The 26,285-nt window shown below is 44.4% G+C and overlaps 2 protein-coding genes and 1 non-coding gene across 11 annotated transcripts in view; 1 reads left to right on the top strand and 2 right to left on the bottom strand.

Annotated features, from left to right (window-relative positions):
* Positions 1–14,186, bottom strand: part of tmem108 (transmembrane protein 108) — a 38,624-nt gene extending 24,438 nt beyond the window's left edge. For 3 of the 9 annotated variants that reach the window (XM_069512633.1, XM_020087167.2, XM_069512640.1), the window contains exon 1: positions 13,575–14,089. The gene's annotated coding sequence lies outside the window, so the exon portion shown is untranslated. The other 6 variants (XM_069512636.1, XM_069512635.1, XM_069512638.1 and 3 more) reach the window with 6 other exon arrangements.
* Positions 7,069–7,141, top strand: trnar-ccg (transfer RNA arginine (anticodon CCG)). The gene has a single exon. It is a non-coding gene; the product is annotated as a tRNA-Arg (tRNA).
* Positions 14,187–15,194: 1,008 nt separating the features above from the next.
* Positions 15,195–25,416, bottom strand: topbp1 (DNA topoisomerase II binding protein 1). The gene is made up of 28 exons (XM_020087811.2): positions 25,024–25,416; positions 24,783–24,876; positions 24,561–24,695; positions 24,316–24,459; positions 23,686–23,867; positions 23,364–23,557; positions 23,073–23,249; positions 22,795–22,961; positions 22,505–22,668; positions 22,103–22,341; positions 21,665–21,996; positions 20,892–21,064; positions 20,501–20,712; positions 19,840–20,156; positions 19,548–19,733; positions 19,325–19,440; positions 19,104–19,227; positions 18,714–18,872; positions 18,514–18,610; positions 18,216–18,417; positions 17,873–18,102; positions 17,614–17,756; positions 17,339–17,435; positions 16,853–17,016; positions 16,332–16,460; positions 16,150–16,239; positions 15,752–15,913; positions 15,195–15,418 (listed from the first exon to the last, which is right to left on the bottom strand). The coding sequence occupies exons 2-28, from the start codon at positions 24,867–24,869 to the stop codon at positions 15,290–15,292; spliced, it is 4,551 nt and encodes a 1,516-aa protein (XP_019943370.2). The 5' UTR covers positions 24,870–24,876; positions 25,024–25,416; the 3' UTR covers positions 15,195–15,289.
* Between the last annotated feature and the right edge of the window lie 869 nt (positions 25,417–26,285).

Here is a 26,285-nt window from a genome sequence, read left to right as displayed (position 1 = left end):
TAAAGAATTAGAAGCTTTTTTAATAGAAAATTTGTCAAAAACATGAGCAGAGTTAATATAAAAAAATATCCTGTGCACCACTGATCCCTGAATGCCTCTGGAAAGCTGCTCCAGCATCACTTGGACAGAAAATGTATCTGAGGGGCACACCTGTCCTCCTGCTTCACCTCCCTCCTACATTCAGCTCAGCAGGAAATTTAAAAAGCTGTTTAAAGCTTTATGTGTTTTAGGTAGAGACAGGTTCGAGCAGAGAGAGATTCATACTAAAACAGTGCCTGCTGCAAATAAGGGCTAGAAACACACATTTTTCCAGCTGGACAGAATAGAAGAAGCCTATGAGATGTTCTGTGAGGTCACCATGACTGTGACTTTTGACCTTTCTCCACACAAATATAATCTGTTCATCTGTGAGTCGAAGGGAATGACTGAACTAAAGGTCGAAGAGGTTCCCTCAAGGTGTTCTCGAGATATCGTGTTCACAAGGCAAAACATGTGCATGGTGAGGCCACAGCTGCTTTGACCTCTGAACTTTACCCACAAAATCAATAAAGTTCATCCTCCAGTCAAACTGAACTTTTGTACCAAATTTGAAGAACTTCCCTCGAACTGTTCCTGAACAATTTGACGGATTGTGCTTTTTTACCTAAATCAAAATGAATCTGTTCTATATTACAAACCCACAAATACTCCTTAAATTAATCACTAGTGGTTCAGCGTAATGTGTCTGAGGTCAACGCTATCGTCAGATTTCCTGTAACTCAGGTGACATCTGTCTGCAGCGGGTCGAACACCTGTCACACGTCACTGTCTGCCAGTGAAGGTGACGGCCGACCTGCCAGAGGACGAACTGTTCTCCAGGGTGAGCTGACATCACGTGAGGGCGGCCAGAGGCCGGTCTCGAGAAGCAGAGCGGCTTTACAAGAGGAAGCTTCAAGCTACATCTCATTTCTTTATTTTTTTCCAAAGGATGAAAGACTGACTTAATACAAATCTATTCAAACAACAGGGAAAATATTCACTTACTAAAAAAACATCAGAGATCTGGGCCACCGATCTGACCCTGAACATTCTGAAGTTATTGTTCTAAATTCAAAAAGAATATTTGCAAACAAATGCATTGTTGAGAGAACCATAGACAAGATCATCACAAGAGGGAGGGATATGCAGATGGATCTCTGGATGAAGAATCTTAAATTTATAAAGTCTGTGTGTCTGGTGCAACATAAAATCCTGATTTTGATGTATGAAAATGCTTTGTTTTTCAGATTTACTTTTATATCCTTCATCCAATCACATCTGTTCTAAATTCTGATTGGTGGGGCAGGAGATATTTTTGGCCACACATATTCAATAAAAGCAGACACTCCAGCGATTTTAAATTAAGACAAACAGACAAGCCAGCAACACTGCAAAATAACATGACACAGCAGTAGCAGTACAACGCCGAGGGTGCTGTCAGCCACCATCTATCCTCCTGCCTCCAGGCGGGCATCACTGTTACCACCTCTTCTACCGAGCAGGTGAATTCTTAAATGGAAGCCAGTGATCACAAAACACAAGCTTTGATCCACCGACTCAAAACTTTGGCACCAGAGAGGAGAGCAGATGAAGTGATTATGACCGGAGTGTTTCCCAACAGAGGTCACCGACCTGAGGCTGTTTCTGAGGGAGGAGGTGGTCTTCAACCTCCTCCACTCGGACATCGGTGGAGCTGAACTGAACTGCTGATGAAATGACGGATATTTGCGTGTGATCTAAGTGAGTCACGGTTTTATTTGCCTTGAGGGTGAGAGATTAAAAATGTGAATGTGGAAAATGCCAAACGAAGGCTTGTATTTATTTAACACAACACCTGGCCCCTGTGGTTGGCACCAACACTGAGGACACAACACCACAAACAAACTTAATCCTTTAAATCAACAGAACAGATGAAACAGGGCGGGACAGGGTGCGACACACTGAGGACGAAAACAAACACGGGGATGAGTTTTGTCAGAGTGAAGTCTAATGGGACTCAAATGATTATTAGTATCAGTGATGACGCTTCAGAGACTAATGCAACAGATCAGTGGTTCCCAACCGTCGGGTCAGGGTCCCACATGGGGGCATCTGATAAATCACAGGGGTCAGGAGATCATTTACACAGTCGGGGAAAAAATCAGCTTCAAACACTAGAGGAGCACAACCATCCCTTTATCATCATATCGCATATATACATGTATTGAGATCTCAGTATGTTTGTGTGTAATCCTGCAAATAGACAAATGGACGATATAGAATGGCACATACCTCGATCAAGGCCTAAATCAGAAATCAATGAAAATTTTGAAAAATGGGAGAAAAACAATCCTGCATCCAAACCACGATTTAAAGGGTTCTTCCCGGACCAATACTACATCCTTTCCTGATAATCTGTCAAATAGTTTTTGCGTAATTCTACCACCTAACAAAGGAACACAGATGAAAACATTGTCTCCCTGATGAAGATGTAGAACAAACTATTCTTAGAAGTATGCAACCTGTGACGAGGGGATGTCAGTAGAAACTGCTGGTTTTAAAGCAACACAATAAAAAAAAATGTTGGGAAATAAAATATGCTGAGTGTCTTTTACAAATGCAACATAAATGTACGGCTCTAAGGAAGCTGAGGTAAGCATAGTAGGAAATAACTAACTGAGGAAATCTCTTTGTTCCCGAACAATGGTGTCATATAAAATTCAATGTGTCAGTGAAGAAAAATGTGACAATAGACGGTGGATTTCACTCTTTCCTGTGATGTCATGACCTTACTGAGGGTATCTATGAACCAAACAGGAGCTACGTCTGCAGAGGGTCAGGAAACAAGGCCCTTTGGAATGTCCGTGAGGTAGTCACAGCAAATCTCAACACAGGAATGAGCGTACACTTGAGGAGATATATACTGTTTCCAGAGTGTCTCTACACTTCCTGCCTCAGTTTGGCTGCAAACATTTAGTAAATCACACAACTCAGTGGAGCAAAAAACTCCAGGAAGTTCCTTACTCCACACGCACATCCCGAATCGTACCCCTTGACGCAGCCTCTCGTCGGGTGACAATGGCAGGAACGAAAATCAGTGGGGGAGGATGTGTTTTGGAGGGAGCGAGCGTATTGTACCTCGTTTCCTTGAGCGATGCCGCAGAAACTGCTGAGAGCCGGCTGGGAGCCGAGAACGAGAGGAGCGACATCCGGACAAAACGTCCAAGGTCCAGAGAGTTCCCGCCGGGCGCTGACCACGTGTCTGGAAAGCCAGAGAGCGAGACAGAGAGAGACGAAAGGAGAGATGTTGTATTGTTCTCCTCTCTCCTCCTCCTCCTCCCCCTCGGCTTGAACCCACACTATTAGTGAGGCGGATTAACTCCAAGAGCTGCTGGTCCTGAGAGTCTGCAGGACTCTGTATGCAGACGTACACACACTGTGTCCATTAGGCTTTGTCCATGTGAGGCAGACTGACAGATGAAGAGGACGCACTCCACAAAAAGAAACACAACAGGCCCCAAACCGGAGAATTTACCCACAGATGAGTGGCTCAGTTACTCAATTCTCCAAACAGACAAATGCGGCAATGACACCAAGACTACATTACACACACACACACATACATTTGCAGGCTTGTGATTGCCTCACTCCTACGGTGGTTCAGCTTCAGACTGACGGGACCTGAAGTCTTTTATCCGGACAGAGGTGATCTTTCTCGTTCAGTCTTCACAGGACGGAGCGATGATTACAGAAGTAATATTTGGTTTGGAGGTGGATGTGTAAAACTTCATGGGAAACGTAGCGTTGGCAGACGCCGCTGTGATGACTTGAGCCGGCTCCGGGACTGATGTTTACCTGAGGATGACGCGAGATATGACGGCGAGGGGACTTGACAGGGTTGACATTTTAAAGTGAGATCCTGCCGAGGCCGGTCCAGTGGGAGTCCGGTTATTATGGTGGAGGGGCATTGTGACACGTTCTTTGGATTAATATCACGCAGCAGCACTGTGTGGTGCAGATATTGTCGGAAACGCGGTGGATAAGCAATGGCAGAATTTGAACAACCTTGCATATACTTATACTGACGACAGGGGGAGGAACAAAGAATCAAGTAGATGAGCTGTTCGGGAAGAAATAGATCAGAGAGGATTTTTAAAAATCCAGCACGCTCTTGAACTTGAACTTTATTTTGAATTGTTTGAATGAGTTTTTTTTTATTCTGAATTTAAGTTCATGATCTCTCTTTGAATCTGACGTGCACGAGCTTTGTGTTAAAAAGAAATTTAGTGTTCACTGATAACAAGTGCAGTTTGGTGCAACTTCATTGAAAGGGACTCTTGGGCCTTGGTGGACGAATGGATATAATAGAATGGTGATAATTTTAAATATTATTTTCTAGTTTCGATAAGCTACGCTAGTGTGGCTGAAAATGACATAAACACGACAACTAATCATGTTGTTGTCGAAAATCAGCGTTTGAACAACAACGTTCACTCCAGACACATCTACCACCTCACAAACACTCTGTTTCAAAGACACTGATTAAAACTGTTGTCTACAACACAAACGCACATTGAGAAATCTTGTAGCGTACAAAAATAATCCTCGTCTGCGAGACTGAGCCACAGGCCTGATAATTGCCGTCCTGCTCGCAGCATCAGGCCGAGCCGCCGCGAGAAAAACAAACCAATTACTCTCGTTCTGTTCTGAAGTCTTACGACGAAACTGAGGAGGATCTGAGCCGCGCTGATGTGCATTCGGAAGAAAACATCTTTCACAAACATAACACTCCTTAATGGGAGCCCACGAGCCGCGACAGGATTTATGTGTTTATGGTGAAGAACTGCACGGTGATGGTGGTTAATTGCGTTGAGATTTGGTTGTACGGAGCAAATGTGATGCAAGAGGATCAGGGTGTGAGCGCTTTTTCAGCAGGATTCTACATTTAGTAAATAACATGAGGTCCTAACGGTGTAAAGAGAAAGAGCGTCAGCTGCGTTTCATATTGTGGAGCCTCAAAGTGTGAAATGCATGATGCATATATAACCAGCTTTAGCATGGATTACTGTCGAATATGCAACATCCATCAAATATCTCTCACAGATGCCTATCGGAGAAATAATGAAGCAATCAGTGCAACCACTCAGCACGCTAATTATCAACAGTAGCCTGGGACACCCACCAGCAGCATCTCAGAGTGTGTGTCTGTGTGTGTGTGTGAGTGTGTGTGTGTGTGTCTGTGTGTGTCTGTGTGTGTGTGTGTGTGTGTGTGTGTGTGTGTGTGTGTGTGTGTGTGTGTGTGTGTGTCACATGTGCACCAGTTTTTAAAAATGCTTTCCAGGAGAAAAATGTCTCACCACAAGACGTTTAATTGCCAGAGGATGGAGAGCTTTGGTTCGCCTGCGCCATCACTCAGAGCTGAATTAATGAATAGGTAAACAGCAGAGGAACCAGCCACACTCAGCATGATGTGGATGAGATCTGTGACACACACACACACACACACACACACACAGACACAGACACACAGAGTCAGCTGTGTTTAATATTATGGATGAAGCGGTGGTGGTCGTGCGACATGGTTGGAGGCTGGAGATGGAACTCACGAGAAGAGCATGGGCTTGTGGGTGATTTGTTTGGTAAGCTTCACGGTCTATGATTAAAAGATGATATACACACGCCCTCTTGTTCTGACTTGCAACAGGTAGAATAATGAACAACATGAGGAATATGATGAGTGTGTTTCATCAGGAAAGTGTCTGAGTAATGGGTTTTTTTCACCGTGTTTACCTTCACCGAGGAGGCTTTGTTTTCACCCCCGTTCGTTCATATGTTGTTTGTTAGTTTCGTAAGTAAGATCACACAAAACAGCCAAACAGATTTCCTCAGAACCCATTCAATTTCGGTGCAGATCTGGATCAAGGGGCCTGGATCAGATCAAGGGTCTTTGTTGAGCTACACGAACTACTGAGTGCAAGTCTAGATACAAAAGAAGTTTCCTCATTTGCTGTTTTGATGACCTAAATGTATTTCACAATAAACAGAAATACAGAGACGAGCCCCTTTTCCTCGACGTTGTACTTTTGTCTGGACTTTCCTCTCAGACACTGAAGTATCCAGTGGGTTTAAACCGTCACGGAGCAGAGCTGCAGAAAGACAAACCCCACCCGGTGAAAGAAAAAAACCTGTGCCAGACAAAATGAATGTCAATGGCATTCCAGCCGCCTGTTTACGGCTATCGTAGTTAAATGTCAAATGGTTGGCCCCTGGGGGGACACGGAGCGGGCTGGGACAGAATTTGCAGGTGTCTCTCCCTCCATCACTCCTCTCCTCTGTCTGATGATGTCTGCGGGCACGGGACAATTCAGCAGGATGGGCAGCAGAGGTCTATTATTAGTGAACGAGTGAAGAATGGAGGGAGTGCCCGGGGGGAAGCAGAGGAGCTGACTGAACCTCGCTGACATTATTTTAAGAGCTGCTGTGGTGACAAATTTCTGCAGGAGATTACTTGTGTGCCGCAGACGACAAAGTGTGTGAGTTTGCGTCGTAATTCAAAGGAGAACTCCAGTGGTTTCACAAGTTGTAGATCACAATTCACTTTGTGCTGCATTTCACAACTGCCAGTCTTCAAGAGCAGATTTCTTTTGAGATATTTGCTGCATCCATTGTTTCCCATTTTATGATTCAGGAAAAAAAACAAAAGCTTAAGTTTTGTCTGCAACAATTAAAATTACATTATTGTGTTGTGGCTGAAGGGATGAGATTATGAATATAAAACGTCCAGAATGGGGCCGAGCTGAGCCTTAAATGGTCTTTATAATTAAATGTTCTATATCATCAAGTGTGTGTTTGTGCAGCACTTTTTCTATCACACTAAACTCCCAGCACAGTCGTCAGGTGCAATTTAGGGTTCAGTATTTTGCCGCAGGCAGAACGAGGGGAGATTGAACCACTGAAACTCTGGTTAGTGGACAATCCACTCTACCTCCTGAGCCACAGTCACCCAAGAGAGGAGGGGTTCGGACATCCAGAGTAGAGACCGTGTCGGACAACGATGTCAGGGCGTACATCGACCCAGTGGCCTAATGGATAAGGCATCAGCCTCCGGAGCTGGGAATTGTGGGTTCAAGTCCCATCTGGGTCGTGTCATCTTACTGCGATGACAATAATGATAATATAATTCTACCACCACAGATCAGATATATAGAGAAACAAAAAACTGATGGAATAATACCAGTAGCAACGCAAACATAAACTCTCATTCACAGTGTTGTAAACTAACTGCAGCTCTACATCTCGTATGCTACAGGCAGCTGCAGTGCTTTTACTGCACAAACAGCCTGCGCAGCAACCAGTGTGTCCAAGTAATTTGCAGCTTCTGACAAACCCAAAGCATCAACTCATCTCTCCTCCCCGAAGGACAGTGTCGTTGTCGGGGAAGGGAAGGAGCGGGAGAGTCACTCTGGCAGATTCGCTTGTCTCGAGCCGCCTGTCGTTCACAGCTCTGCCGTTCTCAGCACACGGATAATCTGGACGTGAACACGAATCTTCTGGTTCACTTGGATCCGGGGCCAGGATCAAGTGGAGGTATAAATGTGGAAGATGCTTGAAAGAGGAAATATCTCCAAGTCCATCTGTCCAATTATCGTCTACTCAGATTTTGTTGTTGCCATGTTGCTCTACTCTCTCCAGCATCCTCAACCGCCTCCCTATGCAAGAATGCCACGGTCTCCATGGTGATGTACGGTAGCTGCCACCACCACCACCAGAACCACAAACACAAACAAACAAACACTAGACAAAACCCTTCGGCAGGTTTTTTAAGATCTGCGTGTGGAATAGATTTGCGGGGCCGACACCTCGCTCCATCTTATTCAGTATTAACGCTGTTTCAGATTACTCCACAGCTTTCAGGCCCCCTGGGGCCGCGGTTCTCTTCGACTGGACAGTGAGACAGAGGAGGAGAACGAAAGCAAAACCATGTGACTCCACTCTCTAAATTTGGGGGGGGGGGGCAAGCACAGATTGTTTTGTATTTGGCGACTTCTCTCAGCGGTGGTTAATACAATATTAACAATGAAATGTCAGCATGAAGCGTTGGGAGAGGAAGACATCAGAAAGCTGCTGTAGTAGCTTACATGTCGTCTAATGGTTCCTTGGAAAATCCCCCTTCATGTGCTTTTGTTACGAGTCTGTCGCAGTCTGACGAGTCCTCCTCCTTCTATATATTACTGCTCACCTCACGTGACCTTGCTGAGGACTTGGCTCTCGTCTTTGCAGGCGCTGTACATGAGGAGTTTCAGCCCCGCTGCTCTTCAACCCATCAATCTGAGTCTCCAGCAGCCATGAAATGAGCCATATGCGGCAGGGGCAGGGCGTGGAGAACAAAATAATGCTTTTACACACTCAAGAGCTCCAGGTTTCCTTTTTGAGGCTCAACTGGGGGCTCAAACAGCTCAAACAAGGGGAAGTGGAAGTCACAAATTCAAATGCTGGCTTTGACTTTTGCAAATACTCTGGGTGTGTGTTTGCATATTTAGAAAAGGAGAGGCTTCGACTCAGGGAGCAGAGTAAAGATGACCAGGCATTAAAGACAAGATAGGAGAGCTGTTCTCCCCGTCACCTCAATCCTCCATAACAATTAGTTGCTGACAGTGACATAGGAGTCCAATAATAAGCTCTACCCAGGGGAAGGGACTCATTCCACAGCATATGGTGCCAACTTAATCTGCAGCCTCTGTCAGACGAGCCTGGCCAGGAGACAAGGTTTAAAAAGCATCAACATAAAAATAACAGACAAGTATACAGAAAACAATTTAGAAATTAAATTATCTTTATCCTTTTACAGTTGTGCGAAGTTCAAAGACGTTGCCAAGGAAACCAGACACTAAAAATGCCCTCTCTCCTGTTCTGATTTGATAGCCTGGCGCTTTTCTGGGTGAGATGGTGGCGATTCTGCTCCCTCGTTAGCCGAGGGCCACGACCTGTCGTCCATTAGAGGCTCGGAGTAATCCTAGTTCATAGGTGAGCCTCAGACACAGTAATCATCGGACTGACACCTGCTTCTATTGTCCCCCTCCGTCACATGACCCCCCCTCCCCCAGGGGCCAGCTCATGCTGGGTTTTGCGGTGGTAACGTGCGGTTCCCGGGGACGACTTCTCCTCCCACCAGACCTTCTCATAATCCTATTAGACCCAGTCATCTGCACTGCATTAAAAATACGGGCTGATTGATCCCACAACACGAACCCACTGTGTCCCGAGGCGGAAGTGGATACGACACAACTTCATGGCTGCACCAAATTTCACACACTCATAGAAATCAGTCTCCTACATACAACAGATTTTTCCATCAAGATTAATTAATCATTCCCAGGGAAAATGGTGAAAATTTAAAAAAACACTAAATGTTAAAGAAAGAGATAAAAAAAATTACTGGATCAGCACGAAATTGAATGGATTCTTCCTCGGACTCGAACTACATCCTTCCCCCAAGTTCTGTGTTAATCCGTCAGGTGGTTATTGAGTAATCCTGCTTACTGACAAACATAAAAACTTGGTCCAAGTATAAAAAAAAATCACTTCTCAGATATTGAGAAAGAAAATAATAAATGTTGAGCGACTGTAACTGTCAAGCTTAAAGGTCTTGCCTGCAGAAAAAAAAAATAGTTTCATAGACTGAGGAAATAAAAGACAAGAGTTAAGCTCAGTCTCATGACTTCCTCTCACAAAAGGCACCAGAGAATCACTTCTGAGTATTTAGCAAGAAAAAAAGCTTGAAATATATCCACAGATTTAAGTTGATTTACCTCCTGATTATAAAATATCACTGTAAAATACAGTTTCATATTCTCTGTCTCACAGGTTTACAGACTCGTGTGTGAAGGAATGTTAAACTTACAACACTGAGCGCTCCGTTGGGAATTATGGTGACGTGCTGAGGATCTGCTGCAGTTACATATTCTACCACAAAGCAGCTCTTTGTTGAATTTAAAGCTGAAATACAGACTGTTTTCTCTTGAACACATCTTCTTTATATAAGTCTGTGTCGTAAAAATAGACTGTAGGCTATACATTGGTGAAAGTATGGTACTTTACTCTCAACAGGCCATAATGTTTTCTCTGTACATTGCAATCTATGAAACAGCTGTTAGGATATTTCAGGACCGATCAAATGATAGTCGACTTGACCAAAACCGTACCCGACATGAAACTAACACCACGCCAATAATATCTAACCTTATCCCTCCAGAGGTTAGTGATCACTAGTTCAGCTAAATGGATACCAACACCAAAGAAGTGAAACTCACAAGTCGATCAAAAGTCTGGTCATTTTTCAAAAAGCTGATTTCCATCTCTCCGAGGATCCAGAGAAAATATTGCTCAGCTCGGTGTATCAGCTCAATCAAACGCACCTAAAAGTCTCTAAAGCAACAACTGAGAAATCTCCTTACATAACTCATTTACTGAGGCTTTCTGCTGCAAAGGAACTACCGGGCCTTTGGGTCCCTCTTGGCACAGAGGGTGACCATCAGTGGGTGGAGGTGCAGATTGGAGTGGCATGGCTGCAGCTGAGGAATGTGAGGAATTCCCCCTGTAAACACCTCATGCTCGGAAGGTCACCACGCTCTTATCTCACCGTGCCCATTGCCCCCCTTAATCACCGTAATGGTGGGTTATTCATTACCTCCTCGTCTTCCTCTATCTGCCTTTCCTGTGACCTCTGCTCCTCAGTCAGGGCAGGTGAGCTTCCTGCCTCCCCCACAAACTCCAGACCTTTGTTTACCTGAGGCACCACATGGTTTTATTCCCTCTGATACCCCCAGAGGGCAAACAACCCGCTCTGATACCACTGTATACAGTAGAATGGCTTTCAAATGTCAGGACCTTGAAAGAAAGAGCTTTTTCTATTTTTTTGAAGCCAAGCAGTTGTGCAGAACCAGCCCAGGCTCTGGTCTTGTGGGAACACTCTTTAGCCGATAGGATCATAAGTGGCTAAGGAGGGGGAATGTTTTATTTTTCTTACTGGTTGAATGAGGCGGCTTTCGCTTGCTTTTCAGCGAGGCACCTCCCCCTGTGGTTCCTGTGTGTGAGCCCCTCTCTCAGCTTAAATGAAAGTAATTTCGAAAGCAGCTGAGCGCCTTTGTTAATGCTTCTTGGCATTTAGAAAACGCAGGAAAGAGAAACACAGACACAAGCTGGATTTTGCCGAGGTGAAATCCTGTTTTGGCCACTTGCTGTTTGGTCAGGCTGGAGGAAGGTGCGAAGTCCATCCTGAGCACATGGTGCAGCATGAGGGGCCCATGGGGGCTGCATTCCTCCTCATGTACCACTCTCCGGCGGTCATGACGGATGCTTATGTACAAGCATGAAACCTGCTCACAATGACACTGCCACATTCCCCCGAAACTTTCCCATCAGCTCAGACTTTCTGTTGCAGGAGATCAAAACCAGATTTTTCCTTTTCCTGGAACGTCCCTGATAAGTTTGTTTAAGGGCGGTCTGTCGCTCTGGATGGGAAAGTTGATATTTTCCGAGTGGTTTTCATTGTTAACATAGACTTTTCCTGACGCTGGTGATAAAAGAGCAGCTGCAGAGATTGTTCTGCTGCCGTCCTCTGAAAATTCTTCCTAATGTTGACAGTGGATATCTCACCACATTGAAAGATGTTGAAATGACTGGCGGACATTTTACCCTCCGGGATTTGTTATTAGTTTTACCTTTATGAGGTGGTGTGAGCAGCAGATTCCTTCAAATGACTTGTTCTGTCCAATCAATACATCCTGACAACTGAGGACCAGAACACAGAACTCATGCCAGCTGAATAGAAATCAACATTTCAACAGGTATTAGATGGATCACCATGAAGTCACCGTTACTGGTTCGAAGATGAACCCAACAGACTTTGATAATCCCTCGACTTCCTTCCAGCACCAGTTTGATTCATTTCATTCATTTTCAGACAACACATCCGTCACAGTGAAATGCCAAAGCAACTCTTGGAATCGATTGCGATGACATTTCGTTCAGACGCTCGTTGTGTCCAGAGGATGAATCCTACAAACTATGATGATCCTCTAGACTTCATGTCTGGTGCAACCTTCGGATTGACATTTGTGTCTTTTGTTAAACGTCTCATCACCTGCTGGATGCATTGTCGTGAGGTTTTGTAAACATCAGTGTTCTTCTTTTGGATGAACTTTAATAACATTGATGATTCTTTGACTTTCCCCTCAAGGCCGTCAAAACATCTGACCTCAAACAATATCAATCGATCAAACTCAGTCCAGTGAAAAACACCAGAGTTTGGAATTTCTGATGCCAACAAACGAAACTCTTTCAATTGCGTGCACCCAGAAGAAGAAGAAGAAGAAGAAGAAGCATCTATGGCACAAATCATCATTATGCACCAAAGTTACATTAACGACAGAGCTGTTGGCGTCGCATGATATTTCTCTGGTGATATACGACTGCTCCTTGAGCTTCGTGCACAGAGCGTACATGTCCTCATTAGGGTTAAGTGCTGCGCTCATATGTCCCCTAATACCTATTCATGGTATCACAGCATGTCAGCTCGCCCTGAGGAAGCTGTCAGCCACATATGTCAATACCCCCACTGACCCCGCTCCACCCCCCCCCCCCCCCCCCAACCACTGCACACATGGCACTGGAGGATTGTCCCCCCAGAACAAAGGAGCGGGGGGTTTCTGTGGAGAACACACAGCCAAACATTCCTGTCTCAATGGGGAGAGTGGCCGACAGGTTCAATTAGAAAACACTTTAAACTCTGCTTCTATATGATCCCAGTGTTCCTGAAAACAAAGCTGCAGCTCCCACATTCAAATGGGGTATTTGGTGACGCCGGCTTGTTCGTGGTGGTCTTTAGCTTCTCCTATTATCTGCTTTGTTGCTGCCATGTTGCCCCAGACATAAAACCACTTGAAGGCCACTCAGGGTCGAGATACTCAGGTTGGAAGATTTATGTTTTCCCCTCTCCTGTAGAAACTTTATTTTCTCAAGTTAAAACAGCCGACCACTGCTGTAAATAAACTGAGACGAGAGCAAGCAACTGCAAGGAGTCTTTACCATTAATCTACTCAGGACTAAAGTGTCACCCAAAGTCTAAACACAACATTTTCCTGATTACCTATGACCCTCCACATTTTGGGGATTTGTGGAGACACAATGTTGAATCCCACACAAAATAAAATCAGATATATCTTTCCAATGAAAATGTTGCTTTCAAGGAATCTTCCCCTGCAGCAGCTCAACATCTGCTCTGTCTCTGTCAGTATCTAGATCATGAAGTGCATTGATCCCGTTTGGATTTGATGGATTCAGATGTGTTGCGGTGTTTGGTTGGATGCAGCACCAACAGTGATTTGATGCTTTTCTCTGTGACTGTCACCGATGCTCGTGAAACCTGGAAAGCTGTCAGCCAGCAGGACTTCCAACAAATCCGACGCTGATCATGATCAGTACGCAGAGGTGAAGTGAGAGCAGCCAATAAAACACAGCAGAGGCACAAAGTGGAGCTGAGCTGTCAGATGTGGAGAAATATACACGGATGCACTCACCTATTACACAAGGTGCGTCGTAACGTCGGGTACTTGGCGTATCCGAGGGAAATGTCCACTTCACACCACCCAGGCGCACATGTTGCCGGTCACCGCGGAGAAATGAGCCAGTGGAGACCGGGGCAGAGGAGCTGCAGGAGCGGGCTGTGACTGTGGGTCCCCCCGGGCCCCTGGGAGGCGACACGGTGAGTCCAGGCGTTGGATGAGATGCGCAGGGCGCCACCCTTCGCTGGACCTCCGGGGACGCACCTCTCCTCTTTCTCGGCAGTAAATCACGGGACGTGCAGAGCCTCTCTCTCCGCCTTCACGGCTGCGTGATCCGCGGCCGCCGGTGCCGCTGGAAGTGAGATCCGCGGTGCGCAATTACGAGGCGCGCAGGACGTCGGTGCCACCCACGACAGGAGGGTTTGTGTGGTGAGTGTACGGACAGGGAATTTTAATGAGGGCTGCTGCAGAGTTTCCTCCCAGAGCGGAGACTCATGCTCTCTCTCTCTCTCTGTGAGTGTGTGTGTGTGAAAGTTACCTCACAGTGGAGGAAGAGCTGCGGGATGAGGAGCGATGGAGGCGCCAGGAGACTCCGGGTCACCTGCCAGTGAGAGGAGAGGGGGAGCAGCTCACCTCCAGGAGACACCTGTTGAATGAAAACAGTTCAGACATCCTGACCTGAGAGGACAAACTCGCACCAAGTACAATGAAAGGTTGAAATATGTCTCTTATCATTGTGCAGCTTACAAATGGTTTTCATTACAGCAGCAGGGAGAAGAGAATGTTCGGCAGAGACACTAAACATCACTATGAAACGGTTGGATGGTTCATAAATCATGTTTTAAATCATTAACTTCTCACTAAATACTTCTTGCATCAACTGAAATGCATACCTCCTGCATATAACACTATTTCCCCATTCAGCTGATGCATGTAATATAAAGACTCCTGAGTGGTTTGTAAAAATAAACCCAGTTTATCATCCTCTAATTCTGTCACCTCTCAAACAGCAGCTCAACACACGAGTCTGTCAGCTGGTCCTGTGGTTAAACCACTTATCCGTCCATATGGGAGGAAACTAGGGGCCTCTGACCTCGGCAGACACCTTAGAATGAAGCAGCATCACAGCCCTGAATCAACAGCAGGTAAACTAAATCTGGTGTTGACTGTTCGTGGGAGATGAACGGCAGATCATAATCACTGGGTGGGGAAAAGCATGTTTGTTTTAACCCTGTTTTAGAATTTAAATGGATTTCATGAGTTTTTTCAGCCACGATGACGTCTTTGTGTTACTGAATGAACCAGACAGCATCACCAGAAACACAACAGCTCCTGTTCCAGAGATATTACTGAGGCTGTTTGCAATTAGAAAACAACCAAAATAATAACACAAAGACAAACACGGACGGAAATCAGACATAAGGATTAATACAGCGTCATCCTTTATATTCAGTCAGTCTGAATCAGACTGTGATGATCCACTGTCCCCTACAGGTTAGAAAACACCATTGCACTCAATTACAAAACGTGACTCAACATTTTCTGCAGACCGTCACTGAGTCACTCATCACAGCTGCAGTCTCACGGTGCAGCTGCAGTGCTGGTATATGGAAATGTCAGAATGGAAGAAAAATAAACAGTGCTAAATGTATTTTATTTATATACAGGACATTTTGTAACAAGTCTAATTTTACAGTCATTTTCACATTAGTGTAACAAATATAACAGTTTCAGTTCAGACGGCTCTTTTTCAGCCTGGATGTGTCGGAAGCTGCTTTACGTTTACGTGACGGAGTGTCTGGAGTTTCCTCTGGACGAGCTTCGGTCAGGTAGTACGGCTCAATAGGTGGAGTGGGCTCCTGGAGGAAAGGATGAAAAAAAGGGCTGTGTCAGCACAGTAATGTGCAATTTCAAGCAGTATTGACACTGACCCAAGCATACGGAGGAAAAGACTTTAAGATAAAGTTGTGTTATATTCTGGGAAGGTCAAAGTTTCTCATACGCAGGGAATAAAAAACAGAATACATAAATAAAACATCTGTTACCGTCCATCGTCGCCATGTTTTGTATCCTTGTTCAACTATAACATGCAGCCGTGGTTATACTGAAGAGACTACTTGTTAGGTTTATGTAATCATTACAAAGAGACCTGCAGAAGTCAAGTGATAACGTATAGAAAGAGCTCCGTTAACCTGCATGAGGTAGTCTGCGATGTACTCCGGCTTCAAGCATGTGACACCATCTGTGGTGGCCTCTGATACGTCAACTCTGAAGTCTCCAGGCTTCAGTCGACTGAAGTCAGCGAACAGGTGAGTGGCCTCTTTGTACAAGGATGGAGAGGGACTGGGCAAGACCTGGACAGGAAGTACAGATAAGAAATGGAACTTCAACATTTTATCTCCCAACATGAACTTTTTTCAACTTGCAGCTTCTTCGAAGGACAGATTTTCTACTGAGCCTCAGTTCAACACAACATTTTAAGATCTTTCCCTTTTATCAACATTTGCACTCTCGCTGATTTGGTAACTACACGAGAGGGTGAAGGACACGTGACTTCAGATTTAGGACAACAAATAAAACAAACACCGACCTTTGCTCCACCACTCTGCAGTAACCGCCTGAAGCCTGATTCTCTGTTCTGGTCGATGTTCAGCATGACTGTCCATCCACTGAAGGCACCCTGAAAAATACAAATGTTTCAACCCAATTGATTTCAACTGAGAAAAAGTCATAGTCGCCTGTCGTGTTAATATTGTATAAGTGTATATGTACCCCTTGTTCAGAGCGTCCCTGCAGAGCTTTCCTCCAGCGCATGGCAGCCAATGCCAGTCTTCTCTGCTGGGAGTTGATGGAGGGTAACGCATCCAGGATGGAGCTGCTGCCCCACTCATAGTCATCCTCCTGGAACAAAAACACACGAGTGGAAAATCTGATTTAGAATACTTTTCATCAATTATCTTACAATATTTGAGTACAAATCTGTGCAACAAGAAATGTTAAACTGAGAAATCTAAAAAGATTATTATCATAATAAAAATTGAGATGTCAGTAAACTGATGCAGATTATGGTCAAGTTTCAAAGACTAAAGCTGCAACTCTCAGACAACTACAAACAACTTCAGGCCTTTTTTGAAAACATACAGAAATTAATCTCTTAAAAAGTCCATCTGGAAATATACACAATGCAATTGCAGAACCAGTAAAGGATCTTTAATTCTATATGAGCTGTTCCATTAACTTAAATTCGGTGTCGTCTGCACTAAAACATTGGGGTGCGATCTTTAAATTCTGACCTGGATGAAGCAACCCACAGATCGGCAGGCCTCCAGGTACGAGCGGTGCAGGATCCATTTTCCAGCTGCCATTGCTGCCAGGTACTTCTCATTGCGCAGAGGAGTCCCGACGATGATGTGAGAGCAGCTGGGGTCAAATGACTGCTTGTCCAGGATGATGCCGCCTAAAAATATAAAGAGACAGAAACTGATGGTCCGACTATACAGATGGTATACTGCACACTGTTACATGTCCATGTCAGCAATGTACTTAATAAAGACATTCGTCTCCACTTTATTATCTGTTCCTTTTTGTTCTTGATGATTCTAAATTGTTTTCTCTGTAAGATTCAACTTGTCGTGACAAGTGAAAACCTGACTCATTTGATAAAGCTGTGCTTTTGGTGGAGGAAGACGGATATTCCTCTTCAGTCATCAGGGATTAACTCCTCTGACTTCAGGCCTGACCCGAACTCTGTTCGAACCCTAATTAGGCAGAACTCTTACCCAGCTCCTCTATGAGGTGACTGTAATCAATGCGTTCCTGAGGGGTGAGAGAGGAAAGCTGGAATCTGGGTGGCTGCTTATCTTCCTCTGGCTCCTCCTGAGAGAAAGAAAGATATTTTTAGCTGCACTGGCCTCGACTGTAAGAGACGCTTTGAGGTGCAGAGTAAAAAAGGTAAACTCTAAAAATCATATCCATTGTAGTTTGAACCAAGTTACACTGATGATGAAAGTTAATATTTACACATCAACTTCTTTACGTAAAGATGAATCTGTACCTGTGGCTCTGGTGCTACTGGGGGGTTGGCGAGGGGGAAGGCGATGCTGGGGGCTTTAGGAGTGAGGATGTCATCCTCAGGCTCTTTTGATGGAGGGGTGGTGAACTTCTGGCCCATGTGCTGTTCAATGACATCACAAGCAGCTGCAGGAGGACAGAGCGATTACAGTGAAAGTCAAGTTACAACTGAAGTCACGCGTCTCCATCGGTTACATTATTGGTGAAATTAGTCTTTTTAGTTCGGCTTCCTGATCTCTTACCCATCTCCACCAGCTCAGAGTCGGTCATGGAATCCCTGAACTGGGGGCCGTTTTCTGCAGTGGGGGGAGGTGGAGGTGCGAGGGTCTCAGAATGCTGCGAGGGGCTACCAGGCCACTGTAAGTTGTCAGCCAGCTTAGCCCGCTCCTCCCTGGCTGTAGGGTCATCCCAAACTATCTGCTCGCTCTGAGACGGCTCTGTGTTAATGTCCATGGCTGCTTCTCTGGAAACTCTGGAATTAGGACACATCAGTCGCTATTACACAAGGAATAAGGACGTAACATGCATGGTAGGTGGATGTTTGTTTCACCACTTTGACTGAAATTCACTACATGACCTCCTTACCTCAGGGCTTCCAGAGTACGCCTACTCCCACTACGTCCCACTCGGCTCCCATCGGGTGTGTGGGGCCTGGAATCTGCACCCCCTGACCCCTTCCTGGTTAGTCTGACTGAGGTTCGCCTCCCTGTCGTCAACTTGGTGGCTGACATGATCTCCTGGAGCTGCCTGTGCAGGTTCTCTCTCATCTCCAAAGTCTCTGAAATATCTGGAAAAGGGGAATTAATCAAATATATAACTATCTTTATTTTAAAAAATATTGCATTTAACATGAAGCAGCAAAAGCTTGGGAAAAAACACCCACCGCTCCTTTCTGCTGTATCATTCATCTCATCTTGGTTTACACTTCCATCACTAACATGACGTAGATTTGTAGCTTCTTCTGTGGCAACATGCTCAGACTGAGGGATAGATCATTTAAAAACATAATTAACAGGGTCATATAACTAAGATAAAATATTCCTATGAGAAACAAATCGACACAGACTATATAATGACACTCACTTTGTTTTCACTAGTTTCAGAGATGTTTCTGAGCTGTGTTCGTGTTATAGGTGGAGACTTCTGGGAGCAGTTGGGCACCTGGCTCAGGTTGAGGCTCATCTTGGGGTTGTAGGTGAAAGGATACAGAGACTCTGCGACGTGCCTTCCCTCATCAGCACACTGTACCAACGGCACAAGTTGATTGTTGTCAGGAACACACAAAACGCTCTTTTCCTTTGTGATTTATGAATTGGACCCTATTTGAAATAAATGGCTATAACGAATGGATGAACATATTTTTATTTGATCACAAATTTTCCTGAATTCTAAAATATGATTTGTGATGATCTGCAATCAGAATATAGGATACATTATGGATAACGTGTGTATATTTGATAGTAGGACACGTACAGCCTGCAGCCAGGACTGGGAGACCACATGCAGTCCTCTCTCCTTCACTCCTCTGTATTCGCGGGTGTTGTCTCCCACACGACCTTGGTAGATGTAGTGTGTCACTGTATCGTCACACGCCCACCTAAAAAGAAGGTAATGAAAAGATGTTGTGTTCCGTGTGTGCACTGTGTTTGTTAATCCATATTCATCAAGATAAGAACTGAGCATTTGTTGAATACCTGAAGTCAGCTCCAAGCGAGGCGGCGATGGCGTTTAGTTCACTTTGCATTTTGCTGAGTTTCTTTCCCACACAGATCACAACACCAGTCAGGGGAGGAGCTTCCTTTTCTGGAGGCTTTAAAAACAAAATTGGTGCAAAAATTAATATGGATCACACAGAGAATATTGTTTGTGTAATATGTGCTAGTGAGAGTGTATGTAAGGGCTTTCTGACTATTTTACCTCCTTCTCAGTTGTCTTTGTGAGCTGTGGACTAGCTGAGACTGCCTGCATGTCTGAGACCTGACTGCGAGAGCTATTAGCCAATGCCACCTTCAAGTTCCTGTTGATGACATCAGTCAGAGGAGTCTCCACCTTTTCTCCTGGCTTCGATCTCCCACCTGGCGTCTCCAAAACTCCTAGTGCATCCTATACATAAATGAAACAGTTCATGAATTAGCTTTTGAATTTTACGGCTGTAAGTCTATATAAACATCATGTTTCTTGAATTCTGTTTCCTCCAGTCAGTCCCAACCTTGACATTAAAAGAGGGCCTGAAGAGCTGGTCTCTGCTGAGGAAACGAGACGGAGTGTCCAGTTGCAGGGACGGCTCCTTTTGAAGGGGGTTCCTTCTGCCGCCCTCCTGGATTTGTTTTGGGGTGCTCATGTTGTCACTGGGCTTCATCTTGTCCAAAACAGAGTGGAACACTTTGCTCTGGAAGCGACCTACATCAAGCGGGGTAACGGCCTTACCGCTCTGGAAACCAAGCAAAGGGATCTCTGGAGACGAACGAGCTGGAGGCGGCATACTTGGTTTCTGAGAACCACCAACAAAACTCTCATCATCCCTCTCTGTGGAATAACAAAATAGAAAATAGAGATCAATGAAAGCTGAGCCTGTGATCAGACGCAAAATAAAATCCTTCTGTCTATACACTAAAAAAACATAAATGAATGCAACATATAGTTGGTAAACATGAGCTTATATGTTAGTTTCTTTAGTAAGTTTACTCAAAATATCTTATTTCGATATTCAAAGAAGCTCTTAGATAAATGCTATTGTGAAATAAGCTGACAATAACAAAATATGTACATTTTAAAAACTTTTAAAAATATTAAAATCAGTATATCCAGTCCATGCTACTAAAACAAACACGATGCTATTTTCAGAACAGCACAGACAAACTCATTTTCACCTGGTGACGGGGGCAGGTCTACTTGAAATCTCTCCTCCTCTGCTCTCCTGCCGCTCCGAGCAGACTCTAATATCCAGTGCAAGGTGACGGCAGGAAGCCCCCATTTCTTTGCTGCCTGGTACTTTGTGCCTTCAGGGCTCTGCAACACCAGATGAGTGCTGGCCAGCATGCCTTTCTTCTGGTTGGCCAGACGAACAAAGTAATCCTGCACACTGCAGGTGGGAGAGAGGAAAAGATGTAGATTTAGCATAAGCTGTTCACAATGAGAGGATAAGCCACATGTGGGTAAGTAGTATGCAGCAGAGAATTCATTTATAAAAGAACAATGTTTAAACGAGGTAAATTTAAAGTAGAATAGTTTTTGTGAGATTTCATTTCGGCTTAGTCATACTTGGCTCCGAGATGCTTTGCCAGCTCCACCAAAGACTCTCTCTCTGCTCCAATGAACTGGCTGATGGAGAGAACACAATCCTTGAGAGGAAAACGTCCATCCATCACAGGAACAGGGGTGAACAGAGGGTTGGAGGAAAGTGGCAGGACAAACTCTTTCTCCACACACATGGCCTGAAAATGAACACAGCAACATTTAATTGTTAGTTCGACGACTTCACTTGTTGAAGAAATCAAAACAATGCATTAAAAACATGTACATGCACGTGTGCTGTGTTCAACAATAACTTATATAAAAACACAATCGTGCTTGCATAAGAGGAACTGTCTGGCGTACGTGCAGATGGACGATTCGAAACTAGACAGACTCCTTTTACTTTTTTACCCTTAACTATCAAATGCCCTGACTGTTGCAATGCACTTGGCAGATGTAACCTCAGAGTTCCTGTCCTCTCTTGATGATGATCCTCTTGTTGACCCTGATCTGTGCAGTAGCAAACTTCTTTTATGCAGAAGCAAGAGCAGACAGCTTCCTGTGTTAACCAGACTACAGGTGGCTTCAGTTTTTTTATGCTATTACTCAGGAACAGTTGTCTCTTAAGTTTCCTGTTTACCTGACTGTACAAAAATCTTCTTCTTTCCCTATTCGGTGTTGTTCCACTTTGAGCATTTATGCTGACTGTGCAACCCTCTGCAGAGCTTTCTATTAAATGAACTAAAGACAACTCCAGTCTGAGAAACTCAAGATAAATTTCCATCACAGTGTGATCTTACCAGCCAGGTATCAGTGACCACCTCGTCCACTGTGGCCTCCACTGAACAGCCCAACAGTGGCACCACAGCATAGTCAGCCACAACCCGTGTGCGACCCATCAGCACCCTGCCTCCATGTTCTGTCACCAGCAGAGAGAGCTGGGTTTCGGCCTCCGTGCCAAAGCCCACTAGTAGGAAACATTTCCCAACAAACAGTCCGGCCGCACTGGCCTCCTGCAGGGTCGAGTCTGGCTCTTGTCCTCTGGTCTGGTTTGGTGCCCACGGTTCAGGCTGAGGCTCTGCCGTTGTACTCATGAACTTCCTCTGCTCTGTTTCTGGCGGGGGCATGTCAACTGGAGGATAAAAGTGCAACAAGATATAACCAGCAGGCTTCAGATGTCTTGAACATTAACTTAATGATTTGTAATTACATCACACACAGAAACACCCTCTACATACCTACTGTTGGGTCATCATCCATATACTGTGATAACAGATCCTCCTCTGCTCGCATTGGAGTGCGAGGGCTGGCTGCAGGGGGACCGACTGATGGCCTGGAGGTGAGAGTGTTACGGCGCGACACAGTTACAGAAGCTGCAGCAGGGGGAAGACAGTCAGGGTGGAGGTAATCTGATTCTGGGAGTAAACTGCCTTTGGTGAAACTGTCCAGCAGCCACGGTACTTTTACTACATGCGGCCTGGGAAGTAAAACAGAAAAAATATTAGTATCATATAAATTTTTTAAAAGTTAAATGGATTTAGTATTTTTGATCATTCTGCAGGTTGAAAAGTTACAACAGGCCATATCCTAAACTGGAGCCAGTAAATATTATGAAGAGTAGTAATCCCTGTCGTTCAAACCTATGAGTCACTTTGGAGATGAAGTTTTTTACGTCCTGGTCCAGCTCTCCCATGACCACATGAGTGAGTTCTTCACTGGGTTGGTTGAAGCGTAGACCACCCGCAGCGTTCACGAGACGCCGCAGCTTCTCCAGCTTCTTCCCCGGCAGGCCACACAGATACAGCTGTACAACAGTGGACATGTGGAATAAGTCTCAGTTCTGCCTTTCACATTATCCACATTAAAATATCCACATTAAAATAGTGGAGAAGGAATTTTCCCCTCTTTATGAAAAAAATATTTTACTTACTTTACAGCCATCCAGTATATCATCAGCTGGACAGACGGTAAAGTCCAGGTTATCTATCCGGTCTGGAGCCTCCAGATGGCTGATGGTGCAATTGGTCAGAGCCGTGTCATTTATCGTCACGCTGGCATTGACAGAGATGTGGCTCAAGCCCAACAGAGATGGACCCTCTAGTGTTAGAAAAAACATCATTATATTTAATAGGTCTAATGCTGCAAATCAGAAATGGTAACATAACATTATTAAATGTAGTAAAAAACAATCTTGCATTTGTGGCTAACCTTCCTTCTTGCTGGAGCCTGTAGGGGTAGAAGTGTGCGGTCGAGTTGCCTTTGAAGTGTTGCGCTCCACGGTGTACCTGCTCTCGTCTTGACAAAAGCCCTTCTCTATGCTGTCAAACAGCCAGTGCAGGGACACGCAATACACGTTCCACTTCCGAGCACACTCGTACTTCTGACCTATAACCAAATACAAATACTCTGAATTAAACTGACGTTAATGATGGTACCAAGTTCATGAACACAGCGAGAAAGTTTTATTCAGTTTGAGTTCTTAAACTGCAGGTGACTGACCTGTTGCTTCGCTGACGATGAGGTGTGTACACTCATTCATTTTGAGCTGACCCGTATAGCTGCCTCCATGCTGCTCACAGAGCCGCTGCACCTCTTTACGCTCGGTGCTAGAGAGGCCAGTCACACACACAGTACAGCCACGCAGCACTGGGCACAGATACTCCTCAATGGGTAGTTCTGTATACCTGAAAAGACTGAGGGAGACAGAAAGATTTGCATATTTCTATGTACATGTAACCTGCTATGATGCAACCAGGTTAACGAATCGTGTCATGCAGATATCAGAAAGGCGAAGTGGGTGGAATTTTAAGTGCGAGTATACCTGTCTTGAGATTTCTCCCAGCAGGCTTTGACCCACGTGGGCAGCAGGATGGGTTTACCCAGGCTGGCAGCTACCAGGTATTTCTTGCTGCCCACCTCTCCGGCTATCAGGTGAGTGACAGACACATTTAGGTCAAGATAGACTCGTCCACCCATGAGCTGCACCAGATCCATCACCTCGGACTGTAGAGAGAGACAGACATTCAAAGACTGAAATAAATCACAACTTTATCCTCTATGATATAAGATTCCCAACTAGCTCTAATACTACTATGCGTTAATGGAGTACTAAAATCTTCTCAACGTGCATTAGAAAGCTGTTGTAGGTGAGAGACACCAAAAATAATCTCACACATAACTACAAGTTTCACAAAGAAGTAAAGGAGACATTTCTGCAACTTTTACTGTATCTGTACAACAAAATAAAAAAATAAAAAGCCATAACAAACAAATCCCAGACACTTAACATCAACAGTTAAAAACTATTAGTGCTTGATGGTTTTTGTCCATCACTGATTATTGATTCATATTTTACTTCTTTATCTTTCAAACCCTCACTAACGTGTTTGACATATTTTCAAGTGCTGACTTCAAAAGAGCAACCATTTATAATCAGATGCAGTGAACCGACCCGTGTTGCTTTGTCCAGGCTGGTGCAGGAAACAGTGACGTCAGCCATGGCCATGTTGTAGACGGGCTTCTCTGCTTTGGGGACACAACGTTGCTGCTGCAGGCAGAACAACACCACCAGCGGACTAACGACCCGGCAGCCGAGCTACAAGACAAATAACAGAAAGGGGAAAAGAAATATCTCCATTATGGCGTCTCATCTATTCCTGTGACATTCTGGATTTATTTGTCGTGTGTGGTTGAGACCTTCTCGCAGTGCAGAAAGGCCGGAGAGGTGAAGGAGCTGAACACAAACAGAGACTTGTCCTTCTGGTCCATCTGCATAACTGCATCCTCCTCGACGGTTTTCAGGTACTTGTCAGACTGCAGCTCCAAAATGGCCTGAACACAAAACAATATTATTATTATTGTTATATCGTTAACTCCAGAGACAGGAGAGCAATGACAAGACGGAGCAGGAGAGTTTACCTCATAAGCTTTGACAGCACACTCTGTTTTTCGACCTTCGCTTTCCACAAACTTCACAATGAAGCCTCCTTTGTCTCCTTTGGACATGATCGACCTTAACGTGTGTTATGATAGCATAGCATAGCATTAGCAGGGTTAGCAGCTGCACTGACAACAATGGTCGTTGATGAATCTATGACTCTTGGTAAAGCAGATGTGAAACAGTCTGTAGACCGGGACAGAGTTAAACACACAATCTCACCTGTTTTACGAGTTATCTTTATATATTAGCGCAGCCGGTTGGTACTCGCCTCCTCTTACCGTCGGTGAAATACAACTATCTGCCAGTGGACAGTCTGAACTGAGTGTTAGCTCAACGTCGCGATGTGTTGTCGAGGGACTCTGATCGAAATAAAACTGTGAAAGTGACGCTGCTGTCAGACTCACGGGGAAGGAGAGGAAACATTCAAATGAGCCACAAAGTTAAAAGAATCTTTCAGAAACAATAGTAATCGCTGTGCGGTGAGCGAGCAGCGACCCGTCTTCACATGTTTCACTGGATTAATGACAAACCGATCGAATGAGTTAAAGAGCGAACATTGAAAATCTTCTCCTTGTTGATGTTATTCCTATTCGCGCCTTTTGCGTAATTTCCGGTTTTCACTCCTAACCTGACCGGAAGGAGTCGGACTCCAGCGGTGAAAGGTTCCGCAGTCAACTAAACACGAAGAAGCGTCAGTAACTAAAACAAGACTTTTATAATGTTGTGTCGTGTTTACAGAAATAATAATGCACAGAGTGTTAATGTCCTACGTCTTGCTCGATCAATACAAAACTACACAGATATTCATATGTATCTATAGCCACCAAACAAGCTGTAGCTTAAAAAACTCTATTTATATCCATGTAAACAACATTATGTAAATTCAATAGATTATAAAATCTGTTTCCATCCAGACATGTTGTTTTTACATCAGTTCACTTAAATGACCTTTTAGTTTTGAGAATAATTCTGCAAAATGGACGATGCTTGTTTTTTAAATATATATCTGAGAAGAAGTGATTGGTAAAATCATTTTAAACATCTCCATGTTAAAATGATGTTGTCAGACCAGTTCTTCTTGCTTAAAGCTTTCAGGATACATACGTATTTAAACCATCTTTCAAATGTTTATCCTCCAAATAAAAAGATATCTACAGGATCCTGCACGTAACATTTAATAGTTTTATTAGTTAAACCCCTTGAAAACAAAAAGCCTCTCACTTTTAATTCAGTCTGTATTTTATAATCAAGCTGGAAGGGTTCAGCCAGGACAGTGGGTCATGACTCCCACTTATGTCCAGTCACCAAAAATTACATCTCTGAAAGTATTTATTTGTTGAGTTATGTATTCCACTAGTTTGTCGTTTTTATTTCTCCAACATAAAAATAAAAATGTTGAGTGAAAGTCGAGTTCACACGGTCAAGGAACCAATAAAAAACTTGATTTAATGCTTTGTTTGAGTTTTTGTCATTGGTCAGAT

This window comes from Paralichthys olivaceus, chromosome 17 (genome assembly GCF_024713975.1).
Source record: "Paralichthys olivaceus isolate ysfri-2021 chromosome 17, ASM2471397v2, whole genome shotgun sequence".
Lineage (NCBI taxonomy): Eukaryota > Metazoa > Chordata > Actinopteri > Pleuronectiformes > Paralichthyidae > Paralichthys > Paralichthys olivaceus.
This window is presented reverse-complemented; position numbering and strand designations above follow the sequence as displayed.

Coding starts and splice junctions, on each gene's coding strand:
- topbp1 (XM_020087811.2), bottom strand. CDS start 24,869: ATGTCCAAAGGAGACAAAGGAGGCTTCATTGTGAAGTTTGTGGAAAGC. Junction 20,713..20,891: donor GCAAAGCATCTCGGAGCCAA/GTATGACTAAGC, acceptor TCCCACCTGCAG/TGTGCAGGATTACTTTGTTC. Junction 19,441..19,547: donor CAAAGACAACTGAGAAGGAG/GTAAAATAGTCA, acceptor TTGTTTTTAAAG/CCTCCAGAAAAGGAAGCTCC.